Source organism: Bombyx mandarina, chromosome 21 (assembly GCF_030267445.1).
Source record: "Bombyx mandarina strain Sakado chromosome 21, ASM3026744v2".
Classification (NCBI taxonomy): Eukaryota; Metazoa; Arthropoda; class Insecta; order Lepidoptera; family Bombycidae; genus Bombyx; species Bombyx mandarina.
In genome coordinates, this window is record NC_143227.1 from 1,532,242 (window position 1) to 1,550,383 (window position 18,142).

Here is an 18,142-nt window from a genome sequence, read left to right on the forward strand (position 1 = left end):
AAAGTCTCAATAAATGACCACTATTTCAATGAGATTATATTTCCATATCTTCTCATCACATTCTATTTCATATCGTTTTCATTTCATTTCATAATGTCATTTTTCATTTACTATATAAAAGTTTTCATTAAAATAAAAATAAGACTTGAGCTAAAGGTCTTACTTACCAGGTCATAAAATACCTTAAAAAAATAATTACTGAAGCGATAAAGCCCTATACTTTTAACGTAAGATAACTTTGCACTTTATTTCAATAACAATAGAATTGCACAAATTGAATAGCTGTCTCATGAAGGTGACATTCTTGAATATGAGACTGATGTTGTTGACGGTCACAAAAGACAGGGACCACTCACCGTCGGGTGGTGCAAATGCTCGATCTTTTATGGCATAGTTTCAAAAGAAACAATAGAACGGTAGAGGATAAGGGAAGATAGAAGAGAACAAGTTGTTTTTTTTAAGCAAATTTAATTACTATCTACCTGCAAAACGGAGAAAACGATGACTATATTATTATGTACTATACTACGATGCTAACATATATTACGTACGTACTTCAAGTTCTTGTCCTACTATGTGGGATAAGAATGTCGGCGCAGGATGTTCTCTTTGTCAATTGAGATCTACCATACGACATCTTTGCACGATCATCTGGGCCCAAATTAGGATTCCCTGTGTTATCGGTACCAGAGACTGACATGCATACTTTACATATACATATATAGATAATAAACACCCCGACAAAGAACAAACAAATCTGTTTATCACACGAATGTTTGTCCGATGCGGAAATCGAACCCACGATCGACGGTTGTATTATTAATATGACACAAGACGATTTACCTTCGGACTGAGTGTTGAGGCTCTCCGTAGACTTCGTTGCTTTGTATGTATCTCCCATGGAACCTAATCACGAAAGGAAGCACACGATACACATTAACGCTAACAGCACCTGTTGTTCCCACAATGATCCTGGGAGAGTATCGCTGGTCTTTCATCTTAGTGGGTTCTGGTGGGTTTTTTAATTAATGTACCAAAATATGTGTATTCATTAAGAACAGAATGTCCTACAAGAACCTGACGTTAGTGATTACTCCACAAACGCCAGTTTCGTTCAAATTCGACTAGCGGTCAGTGTGCTTAAACGTTTGCCTACGTTTGCCGCTAGGGGCGCTGTTCCAACTGCATACAAATTTGAGTTAACTTTTACGCTATCGAGAACGTTAAAAAACTCGCACTAAGCACACTAGACAGCTCAAGTTTTATACATATGTTCTGTTATTGAGATACTTTCTAGTAAAGCCCTATAATAGCTGCTAAGTAAAAAAAGAAGTAGAAATCACAACCTGAACGCAGTCCGCAGATTTGAGACATGACGTGGAAATCTCAGCTGTACTGCATAACGGCTGTTACCCTTCAAACCAGAACGCGAGACTGCTTCGCCACAGAACTGGGCGGGACGATGGTACCCACGCCCTACCAGTGAACGTGGTGGGAATCGAGGCAAACTGAAGAAATATTCAGAGAATGCCGCTACCCAAACTCCGATGACCCCCTTAGTCGCCTTTTACTTAGGGCTGGTGCTATTCTACGCATCCTCCTCCTCCCGATCTATTAACGGCGCTGTTAGGTACCTCAAACACCGGTCACCGTCCTCGCCGAACCCTGTCGCTCGCGACGAAGGGTTCGGCGAGTAAATTAACCCACAGACACAGCCCACTGAGTTTCTCGCGGGATCTTCTCAGTGGGGCGCGTTTCCGATCCGGTGGTAGATTCTGCGAAGCACTGCTCTTGCTAGGGCCAGTGTTAGCAACACCTTCGGTTTGAGCCCCGTGAGCTCACCTATACGCTAGGGTAGAGCTGATATAACCTCTCAAGACTATCAGCATAGGTAGAAAAAAAAGTCGTCCGATAAGCGGCAGAATTAAAATATTAAAACAAACTGTTTCGTCTTTGCCCATTTATATCTGGATGGAGAAGCTTGAACGTGCTACACTTAAAAGGAAGCTTGAGTGTGACTCACGCGATATTCCCGCCGCGCCGTTGGCGTTGAGGTCGTTGAGGTAGATCTGGAGGTCTTCGTCGAGCGCCTCGCTGCTGTACTGTCCGCCCTCGATGCGCAGTATCGCGAGCGCCATGTGCACGTCCAACGCTTTACTGTTGAGTAGTCGATATTGTTTCTACCGAATTGCCAGTAAACAGGACGCCACTCGTCAGGCTTGAGCCCCGTGAGCTCACCTACTAGTTAAGGTTACGCTGAAATAGTCTCTCAAGGCTCTCAGCTGAGGTAGGAAAAAAAAAAGGACGCCATTTATTTCACGGGACTGGCAGGCGAGTGGTAGTGGTATTATTAGTGGTATAATACTTCGGTTTTCGAGGGGATTTAGAAGAAATGCTCTATCACTAAGTGCTGATGAAAATTTTGTATGGCAATCTCGAACGATGACGTAATTGTATAATATATCGCGCTCTCTCTCTCATGAGGGGCTGCTTTTAACGGGCGTATTTCTCAATATCTCTAAATTTTTTCGAGAGATTTTTAATGTAACTTTACTAGTTAACTCCATTATGCACAAATTTTACTGCAGTTTTATTGCGTTATAAACAAATATTGTGATACATGTTTATATTAATTATGTCTTGATAAGGATCATGGTATTTAAAACTTAGAAATCAAGAGGCGGATCTATAAATTACTAGAGGTCCCGCAGTAGTCGAAATTCGACTATAATTAATTGGAATTGTACACTATTGTTTGTACACTATTATGATTGTATTTATTTTTATACTTCTATAATCACAAATTTCGCCAAGACTACACTATAAAAAATATTAACAAAGACAAACAATATTTAATATATTCTCAATTTGACCACAGACGTCAAGAACAAAAGTTTGACAATAAATAGTATGCATGCGTGTGTGCGTCAAATACATGGTATGTAGTGTGTGTAACGTTTTATTTATTGATTTAATGTATCTTTTATGTATTATTTAAAAAAAATATTAGCATTGTGCACTTCTTCTCTATATTCTCTATAAGTGTGGAAAATTTCATACTCCTCCGTCCGCGCAATTTTCGTAAAAAGGGATACAAAGTTTTTGCTTCACGTATTAATATATAGATAAATAATATTTATTTTAATGTAATTTTATTAGAGACTAATGGTGGGAGTATTGTGATCCCGCACAGGTAGATACTACATGCTGTGCATATTTCGTAGATATTTATATAGATTTCTTACTGGTGGTAGGACCTCATGAGTGTCCGCGCGGGTAGGTACCACCGCCCTGCCTATTTCTGCCGTGAAGCAGTAATGCGTTTCGGTTTGAAGGGTGAGGCAGTCGTTGTAACTATACTGAGACCTTAGAACTTATATCTCAAAGTGGGTGGCGCATTTACATTGTAGATGTCTATGGGCTCCAATAACCACTTAAGACCAGCTGGACTGTGAGTTCGTCTACCCATCTAAGCAACAAAAAAAAATCCATGCTATATTGTCGATTTCCGTAACGTTGAGCAGTAAGCGAGGAGTAGTGACTTACTGCATGACCTCGACGTAGTCCACCAGGTGTTGCCTGCTGCACGTGCGCCAGTCCTGCTTGAAGCCCATCATGAGGATGTTGGGGGTGAGCTTCCCGAGCCCGCTGCTCTGCACCAGCGCGCTGGCGCCGTCCTTGAAGCTGACGTCATCGACCAGGGTGTAGAAGGCCTTGATCTTCCGGCGCTGGAACCAGCCGTACGCTCGCTTGCTGAGGGCCTCGCGCGTCGGCTGGCTCACCGGACCCTGGGGACCCGCGGAGTTACAACTGCTCAGTGGTACTCATCGATCATAGCGATTTCTTCTTCTTTTTTTAAATTATTAGCCTCAAAAATTGTATCAATATAGCTTTGTGGCGGGTAGCCATCATACAACGCAAGATAATTGACAGATGCCTGAATCTCGCTTACGACATTTTCAAGATAAGCTTGCATATATACAAGTTCCGAACAACAACATTCGGACCGTCGGTCTACCGAGCAAATATCACCCGCTCGGTGGAAGATCTTTCCTTTGTCGTTTAAAGCCTCCCACAGCTTTAAAAAAAGTTTTATTATTGTTTTTTTTTCCATAGATATTATACCACTTAGAAAGGAAATGTGAATTATAAGAATTATTTTTTCTGCAATGATCAAATGATTTCTTCAGATTAATTCTTCAAAATGTACATAGCTGTACTCGTAGGTACAATGCAGATTTTTAATAACGAATTTTCATTAGGGTTTTATATATGTACTACCCATCCGCTTCGCTGGTCATTTAAAATTAACATTACTATTTCTCACCCCCACAAAAATTCTCATCATTAACGCCCCCGCAACTGGTGTAGGGAGTCTAATACTCATATAAATATTGGCCTATCCGTTAAGTACATGTATTTTCTACATGGATACCAAGTTTCGATTCAATCGGATGCATAGTTCAGTAGTTATAACGGAACATCTGTAAAAACCACTGTAGATTTATATATACATTAGGGGCAGCCGTTGTAACTATACAGAGACCTTAGAACTTATATATCAAGGTGTGTGGCGCAATTATGTTGTAGATATCTATGGGCTCCAGTAACCACTTAACATCAGGAGGGCTGTGAGCTCGTCCACCCAATTAAGCAAAAAAATAAAAAATAAAAATAAAAATGTGTGGCGTAAGAGCAAGCACTTCACATACTTGAACGATCTGTCCGCACAGCATCAGCGACAGTCCCTTGGTCAGCAGGTACGTGAAGTCGGTGAGCAGCGGCCGCTCCCCCGGGAACCCCGTCAGCACCAGGACTTGCGGCCTGCACATTGATACAATTGAGCAGGTCGGGTACCAGGTCGCCAAATGGTCTCATTACGTAGAAGTAGCATTCCACTTTGACATCAAGTACTTGTACAAATACTAGCGACCCGCCCTCGCTTTGCTTCGGAAACTGTAATTTGTTATTGATTTCTGTACTATTTAATGGATGTTATTATACATATAAACCTTCCTCTTCAATCACTCTATCTACTAAAAAAAACCGCATCAAAATCCGTGGCGTAGTTTTAAAGATTTAAGCATACATATGGATATAGGGACAGAGAAAGCAGATTTTGTTTTATACTATGTAGTGATTAGGGAAACCAACTGTCAAAAGTTTCCACTGTCAAAATCACACATAAGTAGAAAGTGAAAAAAGCCTACTAAGTTAATAAAACTACTGTAACATCACAGCACTGTGGCTCAGACGAATCCTCAGATAGAAAACAAGGTGGGTGTTCAAACAACAGGTTCGAAACCCTCCCAAACTACCGGTACATGAGTCTTGAATGAAGTGCATGAATTTCACTCTTCACTTTATGAAGAGTGAAAAATTAATTGACTTGTTGTGATATTTTTAGACATAATTTTTTTGGAATAGACTTATTGACGAGTGGTTATTTAATTTAAGCAACATTTTACAACTTTACAGGAGATCCACGTAAATTTGATTTTAAAATATCAAATAAAATGAAACCTGCAATTTTTTTTAATGCCCTTGAAGACAGACTAGTATACGGCCCACTTCATGGTGAGTGGTTACCGTCGCCCATGGACTTCAGCAATGCCAGGGGCAGAGCCAAGCCGCTGCCTACCGCTTAATACTCTCCGCAAGCCTCTTTTGAAGAAGGACATGTCATAGAGCTCGGGAAACACCGTGGAGGGGAGCTCATTCCATAGCCGGATGGTACGTGGCAAAAAAGATCTCTGCAAACGCACTGTGGATGACCGCAGTGGCTCCAGGTTGAACGGATGAACTCTACTCCGGTGGCGGGCGGTGCGATGGTAAAAACGAGATGCCGGTATCATCTCGAACAATTTCTCAGAGCATTGCCTCTCGATATGACAGTAGCCTTCTTCGGCTAGCGGCTGGTGCGAGGGCTGGTGGAAGGGCTGGTGGGAGGGCTGGTGGGAGGGCTGGTGGGAGGGCTGGTGCGAGGGCTGGTGGGAGGGCTGGTGCGAGGGCTGGTGGGAGGGCTACCTGTAGTTCTTGACGTGCTCGTCGATCCCGTTGAGCAGCTGCACGCCGGCCAGCGCCGTCTTGTACGTCTGCGCCTGCGTCGTGGAGCCCCAGTTCACGTCTGCAACACAGGCTCACTTGTCGCCATAACCTAGCCATAAGCTTAGATAGGAAATCTAAGCTTTTAGAGCCTTTAGAGGCCGGGGCTACATTAGCTACAGCGAATATTCGTATTATCGCGATGAGTATGGCCGAGTAGATTTTTTTTATTGCTTAGTTGGGTAGACAAGGTCACGGCCCACCTTATGTAAAGTGGTTACCAGAGCCCATAGACATCTACAACGTAAATGCCACCACCTACCTTGAGAAATGAGTTCTAAGATCTCAGTTTTTACAGTACAGCGGCTGCCCCACCCTTCACATCAGAAATAGGCGGGGTGGTGGTACCTACCCGCGCGGACTCACAACACCTCCTACCACCAGTAAGATATAAATAACTATAAATATAATGACATTGTGTGTTGGTGATGTTTGTGTAGTACGGGCAGCTCACCTGGCTTCCTGTAGGACACGAGCAGGTAGAGGGCGAGCAGGAACGCGAAGGTGCCGAGCGCCTGGCTCCACGACACCACGAACATGATGACCACGCACAGCACCGAGCCCAGCAGCGACAGCCACATGTTGTAAAACTGCGGGAGCAACCGATATAGAGACTGTCGTGTGGCCTTAAACTATTTATTTTTTGTCTTTAGGCAGACGAGCATGTGTCACATATCCACCTAATAGTTAATGGTTACCGTCGCCCATAGACGTCAGCAATGCCAGGAGCAGAGCCAAACCGTTGCCTACAGTTAAGTACTTTACACAAACCTCGTTTTTTTTAGTGCTTAGATGGGTGGACGAGCTCACAGCCCACCTGGTGTTAAGTGGTTACTGGAGCCCATAGACATCTACAACGTAAATGCCACCACCCACCTTGAGATATAAGTTCTAAGGTCTCAATATAGTTACAGTTTGAAGACGGATATGTCATAGCGCTCGGGAAACACTGTGGAGGGGAGCTCATTCCAACGCCGGATAGTACGCAGTAGCTTCAGGTAGTATGGATGAACCCTACTCCGGTGGGGGGCGGTACGATGGTAAAAAGACTGAAAGTTAGATGGTGTTTCGGCATTGTTCCCTGGAGCCCGTGCGGGGGGGAGTCTGTACTCACCCTGAAGGTGGGTCTCCAGCCGACGGGCCTGGCGAGGCTCGCGTGGAACGTGGAGAAGTTGATGAGTGTGTAGGCCGCCAGGAAGAAGTTCGATATCAGCGGGGCTATCTGGTTCAGGCCGCCTGACAATACATTCTTAAATTATATTACGCCTTGAAAAAAGTCCATAGATATCTACAGCGTATTCTCCTCAATTCCACATGAGTTCTCAATTTAAACTACAACAGCTGCCGGTTCCTTCAAACCATAACCGTAATTATTTATTTGTATAATCAAAGAAAATTATGTCTGCATTTATTTATAACTAGCGACCCGTCTTCGCTTCATTAAATTTTATTATTGATAGCTGAGTCCCGCAATGTTATCCGCGGTTATTGTCGTACCGCGGGTGACGCCGCGAGGCGAAGCTAGTCCAAAAAAGTAGCCTACGTTACTCTTGATACCATAAGCTACCTATCGGTCAAAGTCCCGTCAAAATCGGTCCAGCCGTTCCAGAGATTAGCCGGCACAAATAGACAGACAGACAGACAAAAATGGTAAAAACTGTTATTTTTGTGTATGTACCGTATATATATTCATATGCATATCAAAATATTCTATTTTAATAACTTTGTAACTTTATCAAAGACACATCAAGCGAACAACGAAAGGAATATTACAAAATTCTCACGACAAGCTGACTGTGGCGACATCAGACCTGGACCGACCCGCTGAACTCACCCAGGAGTATGAAGGTTGTGGCGATGACGAAGGTCAGCACGTACCCTCGCACGGGCTCGTTGTTGGGTCCGTAGCCCTTAGCGAAGAACTCGATATAGGGGTACAGCTTGTCCTGACACAGCGCCTACAGACGGAACGGTCATCTTTATGAGTCGCATGATCATTCCCCGATCCCCCGCCCCGCTCCCCCGCCCCCGGCCCCACCCGCCCCCGGTCCCCGCGCTGCTCGCCACTGTCGCCTGTGTGTCTAGCATCTACGTGTTCTGCTGGACCGAGGGTCGTGGCTTCCATTTACGCATTAGACAAACATTCGCGTCGTGAGTAGACACGTTTATCCTTTTAGTGTTTATATTCATTTATTTAAACTTATACAAATATAATCGATACTTTTATATCTTGTCAGATTTACTTCATTTCACAATTCGACAATGAGTATTTTGTTTTTAAAAAGAGAAAGGAGTCTTCTCAACACGTACAGAATAACCTAGAATGCTCTTGAGGGGTGAGGAATACATGAAATACCTAGTACGGGGGTAAAGGATTTAGTTATTGTCACAGCGCTTCTAGGTTATTCAGCTTTAGAATCTAGCGTTAGCTATAGAAACAGGCAGTATACGAAGGCTCATAAATATATGAGCAGTCATCGATGGTTAGTCCATGGTCTCCCCACAAGTGATCGTGGTCCCCCACACGTGGTCTCCAGTTTGACACCCCTGTCCAAGGGCGAGGGCTGCTCCCGTACACCCTGAAGGATAAGCAGCTGTAACTTGAGTAAATTACCTGGAAGACTTTCGGAGCGGAGACAAGAGAGGCCAGGGCGGAGGAGAGCGCAGCCGCGAAGCATCCTCCGTGAATGAGAGGACCGAAGGCCGACACCAGCCGCACCACCTGGGGATGAACGAATGGCGACGTGCGTCTCAGTGCTCCAAGGACAAATAGAACAATCCCCATCAAAGAATACTTGAAAATACTCAAATCTGATGATTCGTGACTGTAGACTATGACATCTAGCGTGGTATGGACATGTGATGCGTAGAGATAAGATGTGATGTGACTAGGAGATGTATGGAAATGGTAATGCAAGGTAAAGGGGGAAGAGGTAAAAAGACATGGATGGAGTGTGTGATTTTATTTTTTTTTAATTTTTTTATTTATTAGATGGATGGACGAGCTCAAAGCCCACCTGGTGTTAAGTGGTTACTGGAGCCCATAGACATCTACAACGTAAATGCGCCACCCACCTTGAGATATAAGTTCTAAGGTCTCAGTATAGTTACAACGGCTGCCCCGCCCTTCAAACCGAAACGCATTACTGCTTCACGGCAGAAATAGGCGGGGCGGTGGTACCTACCCGTGCGGACTCACAAGAGGTCCTACCACCAGTAAAGTGAATGACGATATGAGACAGAGAGGAGAGAGTGTTGAGATGACGGCTGATAGAAGAGAATGGAAGAGAAGAATTAGCTATGCCGACCCCACCTAGTGGGATAAGGTGGGGAAAAAGAAGAGACTATGATGTCATTGCTATCAAAGTGAATTTGAAAGGATTAGCAGCGCCCTCGTTACTAACTTCCTAATTATGATTAAAAACATTATTTTACAATGAACTCTGCTATTCCATCATAATTTTTACGCATTTATTCTGCATCACAAATGACTTCTCCGTATACAATGATAATCTTCTACCCCGGGCGTGTCCCGCGGCCCCGGACGGATGTGCTCACATGGTAGTCGTTCTGCAGACCGTACGCGCAGGTGTGGTTACGGGCGCAGGCGGCCAGCGAGCCGGCGGCCAGGTCCGCCACGTCCCCCGACGCGTCCCGCAGCACCGACCAGCCCGACACCACTGCTATCAGCAGGTACGACAACGTCGTCAGCAGGATGGCGAGCAACGTGCCCTTCGGAATCGACTTCTGAGGGTCCTGGAATTACAACCACACATCGTGATCAGAGAGAGGATTCCGCTGCATGGGTGGACGAGCTCACAGCCCACCTGGTGTTAAGTGGTTACTGGAGCCCATAGACATCTGCAACGTAAATGCGCCTCTCACCTTGAGATACAAGTTTTAAGTTCTCAAGTATAGTTACAACGGCTGCCCCACCCTTCAAACCTAAACGCATTACTGCTTCACGGCAGAAATAGGCGGGGTGGTGGTACCTACCCATGCGGACTCGCAAGAGGTCCTACCACCAGTAAAAGTACCACCACCACGAGTACTCGCGCTCGAAGTAATAGAACGCGTGTACATTCCCTCCCATAAGTATTTTAATGTCATACTCGTAATTTAGTTTTTCTGCGAATAAACGTTATCATCCCCTTTCGGTTTTTACTGTAGGCAGCGACTTGGCCCTGCCATGTCCATGGGACTTCAGTATTGCCAGGGGCAGGGCCAAGTACGGTAACCACTCACCATCAGATGCGCCGTATACTCATCTGCCTACAAGGGCAATAAAAAATGCAGGATATCTGGTAGACACCAGCATTCTATTTATAAAGGCGAGAAAGCATTTCAATTCGAACTATAAACACTTGAGTCACACACGAGATGTGAATACGGCATTTGGATTAAGAAATGTCCACATCGGCGTGTGATGTTTCATTATGACCAGCGCCGTGAGGATGACTACGCATCTAGATATCCCGGGAAAACAGGAAACGGTATAGTAAACGAAGGATCAGACCACAACGGTACAATAAATATGCTACTGATTAAAGACTCTCCGTACTAAGATCAATAATATATTTTGTTAAAATAAAATATCGCATTTGGCGATAAGACCGAGTATAATACAAATGTATCTGCTTCTTGACTGTTTTCTAATGTTAATTGTGTTTTGGTGTGTAATAAAGTGTATTTTCTCTCTCTCTCTCTCTCTCTCTCTCTCTCTCTCTCTCTCTCTCCTATCCCGTCATACCTTCAAATCTCCCGAAATGTTGGCGCCAGCTAATATCCCGGTAGCGGCCGGGAAGAATATGGAGAATACCGAGAAGAAGTTGTGATGGACGCCCTCGTAATATCGGTAGTCGGGCCCCATGTTCTGCCACAGCACCTCCACTGTAGACAACGTATACGAAAATGATTGTAAATGAATAAATGTTATTCATTGGCAATCAATACTCATTGCTTTATTCGATGATTGTTCCTTGGGCCCGCAGTCTGCTCTCAACATCTGCAGATCATTGAGTCCCACATACCCCGCGCGCCCTCTAGGCCCGGGGACCTCGTAGGAGGTTCGGCCGGGGCCCGAAAAAAAAAGGTGTCGATGACTGCATTCAACCAAACATCACCAACGAAGACGTTTATGCTAAGCAAAAAGAATATAATTTTGATGATTTTTGGTACTACCTAGTGATGAGTTAGCAGTTCCATCACCTGTGGTATACGGTGTAGGCTCTAGTGAACCTTCTAATACACGGCGGCCTATACTTAAAAGAAAATAGTTTTGTAATTTGTGAAAAAGATGGCGTTTGAGCAGGCGATGAGAGATGAGATCAAAGACTCGATTTTACCGCCCACCTTATAACTCTACTTTTAAATTTCCTTTCTAGATAAACAAGCTCTCGATTCATTCGGTGTAAAATGGCTACCGGATTTCATAGATATCACTACTGAAAGCCACCTTAGAGATATACATACTGTACAACGGCTCATCGAGTCTTTACACTGGAAAACCTCACGTCAGAAAGACCCAAGACAAAGATGCCGACACACGGGCTTACCGACACTCTTCGAGTTTTTTCATATTTGAATGTTTTTCCTACAACCATAGGGCACGTTTCCCTACTCCTCACGTCGTTTCCTCACTGCTGAGGGTCGTGACCATCATATTTTGACAGGATTTTACTTCTTGCAATGTCCCTCCAGCGCCGATCATTGGCCGCATGAAGGACTTCGTGGAACCCCTAGTGTCAGACACGTTTACTCACTCCTATATCCGACGAAGCCACGGGCGGCCTCCTCGTCGCTCTTCGGGCCGATGATAGAGCCGACGCAGAAGTCCGCGATGGCCACCAGCAGAATGATGAGCAGCACTATCTGTGCTTTGGCCTCCCACTCCATCCCGACTATCACGATTCCGGTCAACACTACCACCGTTATGCACCCGTATATTGCTTGATCCTGGAAAACATTTGTTTTCGTGCGACGTTACCGCTGCGTATTGGAAAGAAAAACGGGCTGTGCTATCTATAGCGCTACATCGCTACAAGTTCCTAACAGCAACATTCAGACCGTCGCGTCGGTCTACCGAGCAAAATCACCCGCTCGGTGGAAGATTATCCCTTCGTCATTATTTCCAAAGCCTCTCTTGGCTTCGGCACCAAATACAGACGCTTGCCAAACCTTTTTTTTTTTTTCAAATTATTTTTGAACGAAGTTCCTTATGGGATGATGCGGAGGGGTATCTTAACCGGGAAAAAACGTCCGTAACGTAAGATTTTTATGATTTATGTATAGTCTTAGTATGATGGCTATACAGTGTCTAATGTAGAGTTGTAGATGTCTATGGGCTCCAGTAACCACTTAACACCAGGTGGGCTGTGAGATCGTCTACCCATCCAAGCAAAAAAAAAAAAAATATGCTCTACTCTGAACACCTCAAGCCACGACGCAATCCGCGCAGCCAAGGATAGATAGGACTGGCGCAGGATAATCCAGAGAAAAGTTATATTAATAGCTATTTCTTTGTATATTATTATTATATATATATTTTTACAAATCATTATGAATAATAAAGTTGATAACTTTGTAAAGTAGTTTTTATTATCAATAAAAAAATCATAATAAAAAATGTATACTCAAAATTTTTTTTTTTATCTCGAATGGAACTTAAAATTAATATTTTTATAATAAAGAACTTCGTTCTTATCCGGTGTCCCACGACACCACACATCTTTTTTAAATTCATAACAGTCGAATTAATTGATTTCTGTCTTTTAATTAAATTCAATCCATTACCGCATCGTTAACTTTAATATGTGTTACATTACGCATTACGACTTATCTCCAGATATAAATAATTAACAATCAGACGCTATTACCATCAATAGCCAGTGACATAGAACTAGTTAATTTGAACTTACCCAACTTTTGCTGACCATATAGGCAGATTCTGGTATGAGAGACATCAGAGCTTCCCCGAAGCCGACAATGTACATGGCGCACGCCACCGCATTAGCCACGGAGAATATGAGACCTATAGAACCACCGAACTCTGGGCCCAATGAGCGAGATATCATGTAATATGTGCCACCTGGGAAAATAAAACCCGTATTGTAACCGGACCCAAATGGAGAAGAGTTGCTCAAGATAGAAAACAATGGAGACTACTGGAGGAGGCCTTTGCCAGAAGGCACACTGAGTTGAGAGACATCTTATAAACAAACAAACCAAAAGATCCAATCACAAAGATAAATCTCACCCAGTTTAAAGGGCTAATTATTATTATTATTATTATATTGTAACATACTTAATTGTATGGAGGAGTTTTGAGTTCTTTGGACACATTGCTAGAAACAGAGGTGACAATTTAGAAAAGGTGTGTATGGTATGGTAGGACCTCTTCTGAGTCCGCACGGGTAGGTACCACCACCCCGCTTATTTCTGCCGTGAAGCAGTAATGCGTTTCGGTTTGAAGGTTAGGCAGCCGTTGTAACTATATTGAAACTTTAGAACTTATATCTCAAAGTGGGTGGCGCATTTACGTCGTAGATGTCTATGGGCTCCAGTAACCACTTAACACCAGGTGGGCTGTGAGCTCGTCCACCTATCTAAGCAATAAAAAAAAATGTAGCCTCTATATGATTTATGAGATAAATCTTAAAAGAGGTCAATATGTTATAAACGTGACGTAAATGATAATTTGAATATTGAGACATTAGAAGAAGGAACATTAGAAATATTAAAACATTTTTGAATGTTTGAAATATAAAAAAAAAACATAAAAACTGGTGAAGCAATGGCTTTCAATGTTGTTTCTCTTTATAGAGAAACTCAGTTTGTGCTATAGTTTTACTGGGCTAAACTTTATTTTGATAAATAAAAAATAATACTAATATAATATATAAAATGTCAGCTTACCCCCTTTAATAACACCATTGGTACAGATCGCCGACATTGACAGGGCGGTTATAGTGGTCACCACTGATGTCGTGAGGATCAAGAGAACAGACTGCGCTGTCGGAAGACAAGCAAATACATCACACTTTACAGCCTCTGGGTCTGCGGAGGGACTTCGGGTCCCTCTGTATTTTGTACCGCATGTTCCATGGGGAGTGCTCTGAGGAATTGTTCGAGATGATACCAACGTCTCGTTTTTACCATCGCACCGCCCGCCACCGGAGTAGAGTTCATCCATACTACCTGGAGCCACTGCGGTCATCCACAGTGCGTTTCCAGAGGTCTTTTTTGCCACGTACCATCCGGCTATGGAATGAGCTCCCCTCCACGGTGTTTCCCGAACGCTATGACATGTCCTTCTTCAAACGAGGCTTGTGGAGAGTATTAAGCAGTAGGCAGCGGCTTGGCTCTGCTCCTGGCATTGCTGAAGTCCATGGGCGACGGTAACCACTTACCATCAGGTGGGCCGTACGCTCGTCTGCCTACAAAGGCAATAAAAAAAAAATAAAAAAAAAAGCCAAACGCCACAATGAGTGTCTTCTTCATCATCATTCCCTCACTGCTGAGGGTCGCAACCACATAACACAACTGGTGGTAGGACCTCTTGTGAGTCCGCGCAGGTAGGTACCACCGCCCTGCCTATTTCTGCCGTGAAGCAGTAATGCGTTTCGGTTTGAAGGGTGGGGCAGCCGTTGTAACTATACTTGAGACCTTAGAACTTGTATCTCAAGGTGGGTGGCGCATTTACGTTGTGAATGTTGGGCTCCAGTAACCACTTAACATCAGGTGGGCTGTGAGCTCGTCCACTCATCTAAGCAATAAAAAAAAAACATAAACGAGTCGAAAGTTTGAGACTTGTTATTTTCATGGCAAGAAGGAGTTCCACATATCACAAGATGGAAACAATTGACAAGGCAGGCCACAGTCAAGTTTCAACGACACGGACCTTCAGCAATGAAGAAAGCGACGAAGAATGTTACTTTTTTCGGTTTTCGCGGATCGTAGATATAATTAAACTTATTTGTCTATACTATAGTGTAGCTTTGGCGAAATCTTTGATTATAGAAGCAAAATCTTTGACAATAGAACGATAATAATGTTCAAACTTATAATTTAAATTAATAATTATTAAACTAGTGGTTAACTTGTTAACCTTAAACATGCGAAACAATATGTTAAATACGAACCGACTCCAGCTTGTCCCACGACCCAAGATAGCCTCAAGAACAGCATCACGCCCCATATGTTCAGGAGGCACCGCATCAGCACGCCCTTGATCCATCCGAACTTTAAATTCGATGACGTCACAGTCGGAGACTCCACGTCTTTCTCTAAAGTATGTCCGGACTGCGAACAAAACGAATATTATTTTTAATGGTAGACTAAATTTCCTTGTTAATAATTGAGCAATTTCGAAAAGGGCACATCTCTGAAAATGTAAAATGTTCAGGAAATGAAAAAAAAACTGATTATTTTCTAAAGCAGTGTAAAATTGAAAATATTAACTTTTGAGATATATTTTAGTGTTAATTGGCAATTGAAAATTACTGGAATTATTATAAAATGGGTGTAGGTAAGCCTCAAAAGTACATATATATGAAAAAACTTATTTGACAAAATATGCGACATGTGCCCTTTTCGAAATTGCATATTCAATTGAAGACATGAGTGGAGGAAGGGAATATGCTACAATTTGTTAATTTTGAGAAAACGGGCAACAAACTTTTGTAACTTGTGCTTTTTCTTCGCACATAATTCCTTCATCATATGCAATTTCTAAAAATAGCCTTTAAGCCGGGAGTTTTAAGGTCTAGAATGGTTTATAGGCACATAGCACCTTCATTCAATGTAAAAATTCAATAATCTCATGTCGTTTTTTTTTTATTGCTTTGATGTGTGGACGAGCTCACAGCCCACCTGGTGTTAAGTGGTTACTGGCGCCCATAGACATCTACAACGTAAATGCGCCACACACCTTGAGATATAGTTCTAAGGTCTCGGTATAGTCACAACGGCTGCCCCACCCTTCAAACCGAAACGCATTACTGCTTCGCGGCAGAAATAGGCAGGGTGGCGGTACCTACCCGTGTGGACTCACAAGAGGTCCTCCCACCAGTAATTACGCAAATTATAATTTTGCTGGTTTGATTTTTATTACACGATGTTATTCCTTCACCGTGGAAGTCAATCGTGAACATTTGTTGAGTACGTATTTCATTAGAGAAATATATACCCGCCTGAGATTCGAACACCGGTGCATCGCTCAACACGAAGACACCAGACGTCTTATCCTTTAAGCCACGACGACCTCAATTCCAGATAATCAATCAATTGGTTTCTGACTGCATCAAAGTCGCATCACGAACCGTGCAGCCGTTTTCACTTTACCAATGATATGATTGGACTAGAATCAAAGCTTACATACTGAAACAAGTATTTCATTATAGAATATCCAGATAATCATGATATATCCTGGGTCTGCGGAGGGACTTCGGTTCCCTCTGTATTTTGTACCGTATGTTCCATGGGGAGTGCTCTGAGGAATTATTCGAGATGATACCGGCATCTCGTTTTTACCACCGCACTGCCCGCCACCGGAGTAGAGTTCATCCATACTACCTGGAGCCACTACGTTCATCCACAGTGCGTTTTCAGAGATCTTTTTTGCCACGAATCATCCGGCTATGGATTGAGCTCCCCTCCACGGTGTTTCCCGAGCGCTATGACATGTCCTTCTTCAAACGAGGCTTGTGGAGAGTATTAAGCGGTAGGCAGCGGCTTGGCTCCGCCCCTGGCATTGTTGAAGTCCATGGGCAACGGTAACCACTCACCATCAGGTGGGCCGTATGCTCGTCTGCCTACAAGGGCAATAAAAAAAAACAAAATTACACAATCGATATAATGAGCGAGCGCTAAGTCGGGAATATTCCGTAATAATCCATTACTTAACGTCGACCTTGTCGAATGGGTAAGGTCCGAAGTACCTACACGGGAATACGCATCGATTAATTGGTAAATACTGTATGTGCGAGGTCACATGTCGTCTTATGCGAAACATGTCAATGTTTCACAATTAGGAAGGGGTAATTCATTCCCTAGTTCTCTAGAAGCAAAATCATTAAGTATCAGTATTTTCAGAACTTCACATTGAACACACACAGATAGATAAAAGTAAAAGATAGAATTGAAGATAACAGAAGGAATCTATTGCCAAAAATAAGAAGAAACCGGACTTATTAGTAATCCATTCGCCATTCGGTGTAGGCAATCTGACGTAGCACGTTAGAAACTACATAGGGAAGATTTCCATGAAAATAACGCGAAGATCGGACCACTGACGGGACAGAAAGATCCTCAAGTGGAGACCACGTATTGGTAAGCGCGGTGTAGGACGGTCACCTACCAGATGGACCGACGACCTGGTGAGAATCGCTGGGTCACGTTTGGATGCATTGGACCGGCCGCACTGGAGATCAGTTGAAAAGGCCTATGTTCAGCAGTGGGCAGTGGATAGACTGAGATGATGAGATGATAATATTGACAGGAATATCATTACAGATTCCAGATTCTTCAAAGAGAAAACAGTGTTCGAAAATCAACGACGTTGTGTTTAGTGTGACGCATCGGTACCGATTGAAAAAAATTCATTTGTAAAATTATTACTACCCTCATAAGAATAACTCAAAACAATCACATACGGAATACAGCAATCGAGTGGTTAAGGGCATAGTTCAAATGCGCTTTATGAAGACCACTTGATCTTAGTTCAAGGTTGCGGCGTCCACTATAGATGCACAAAGATAAACCTACGTACGTGTAATTTAATGAACTATGAGTATTAACCTTAAATCACAGTCGGTAACAATTATACAACGTTTAATAACCGAGCCATTGTCACTAAATGACGTTTGATGGTTAATTAGAATTACTATTGTCGAGTTAACAACGGTTGAAGGGTACGTTGGAACTAGTGTTGAAAACAACATACCCACCGGATCTTCTCAGTGAGTCGCGATTCCGATCCGATGGTAGATTCAGCGAAGCACTGCGCTTGCTAGGGCTAGTGTTGGCAATTCTCTCAGGT

General features: G+C 43.2%; 1 protein-coding gene across 1 annotated transcript in view; it reads right to left on the reverse strand.

Annotated features, from left to right (window-relative positions):
* Ncc69 (sodium chloride cotransporter 69) overlaps positions 1-18,142 on the reverse strand; it is a 41,007-nt gene that overhangs the window by 7,223 nt on the left and 15,642 nt on the right. The window contains exons 4-18 of the mRNA XM_089736370.1: positions 15,246-15,405; positions 14,020-14,115; positions 13,023-13,192; positions 11,868-12,060; positions 10,856-10,995; positions 9,664-9,861; positions 8,720-8,827; positions 7,940-8,063; positions 7,220-7,341; positions 6,560-6,695; positions 6,028-6,127; positions 4,713-4,824; positions 3,547-3,788; positions 2,024-2,157; positions 844-906 (exon numbers count right to left, since the gene is read on the reverse strand). Coding sequence (XP_089592496.1) covers positions 844-906; positions 2,024-2,157; positions 3,547-3,788; positions 4,713-4,824; positions 6,028-6,127; positions 6,560-6,695; positions 7,220-7,341; positions 7,940-8,063; positions 8,720-8,827; positions 9,664-9,861; positions 10,856-10,995; positions 11,868-12,060; positions 13,023-13,192; positions 14,020-14,115; positions 15,246-15,405 — 2,098 coding nt within the window. The remainder of the gene's footprint in view (positions 1-843; positions 907-2,023; positions 2,158-3,546; positions 3,789-4,712; positions 4,825-6,027; positions 6,128-6,559; positions 6,696-7,219; positions 7,342-7,939; positions 8,064-8,719; positions 8,828-9,663; positions 9,862-10,855; positions 10,996-11,867; positions 12,061-13,022; positions 13,193-14,019; positions 14,116-15,245; positions 15,406-18,142) is intronic.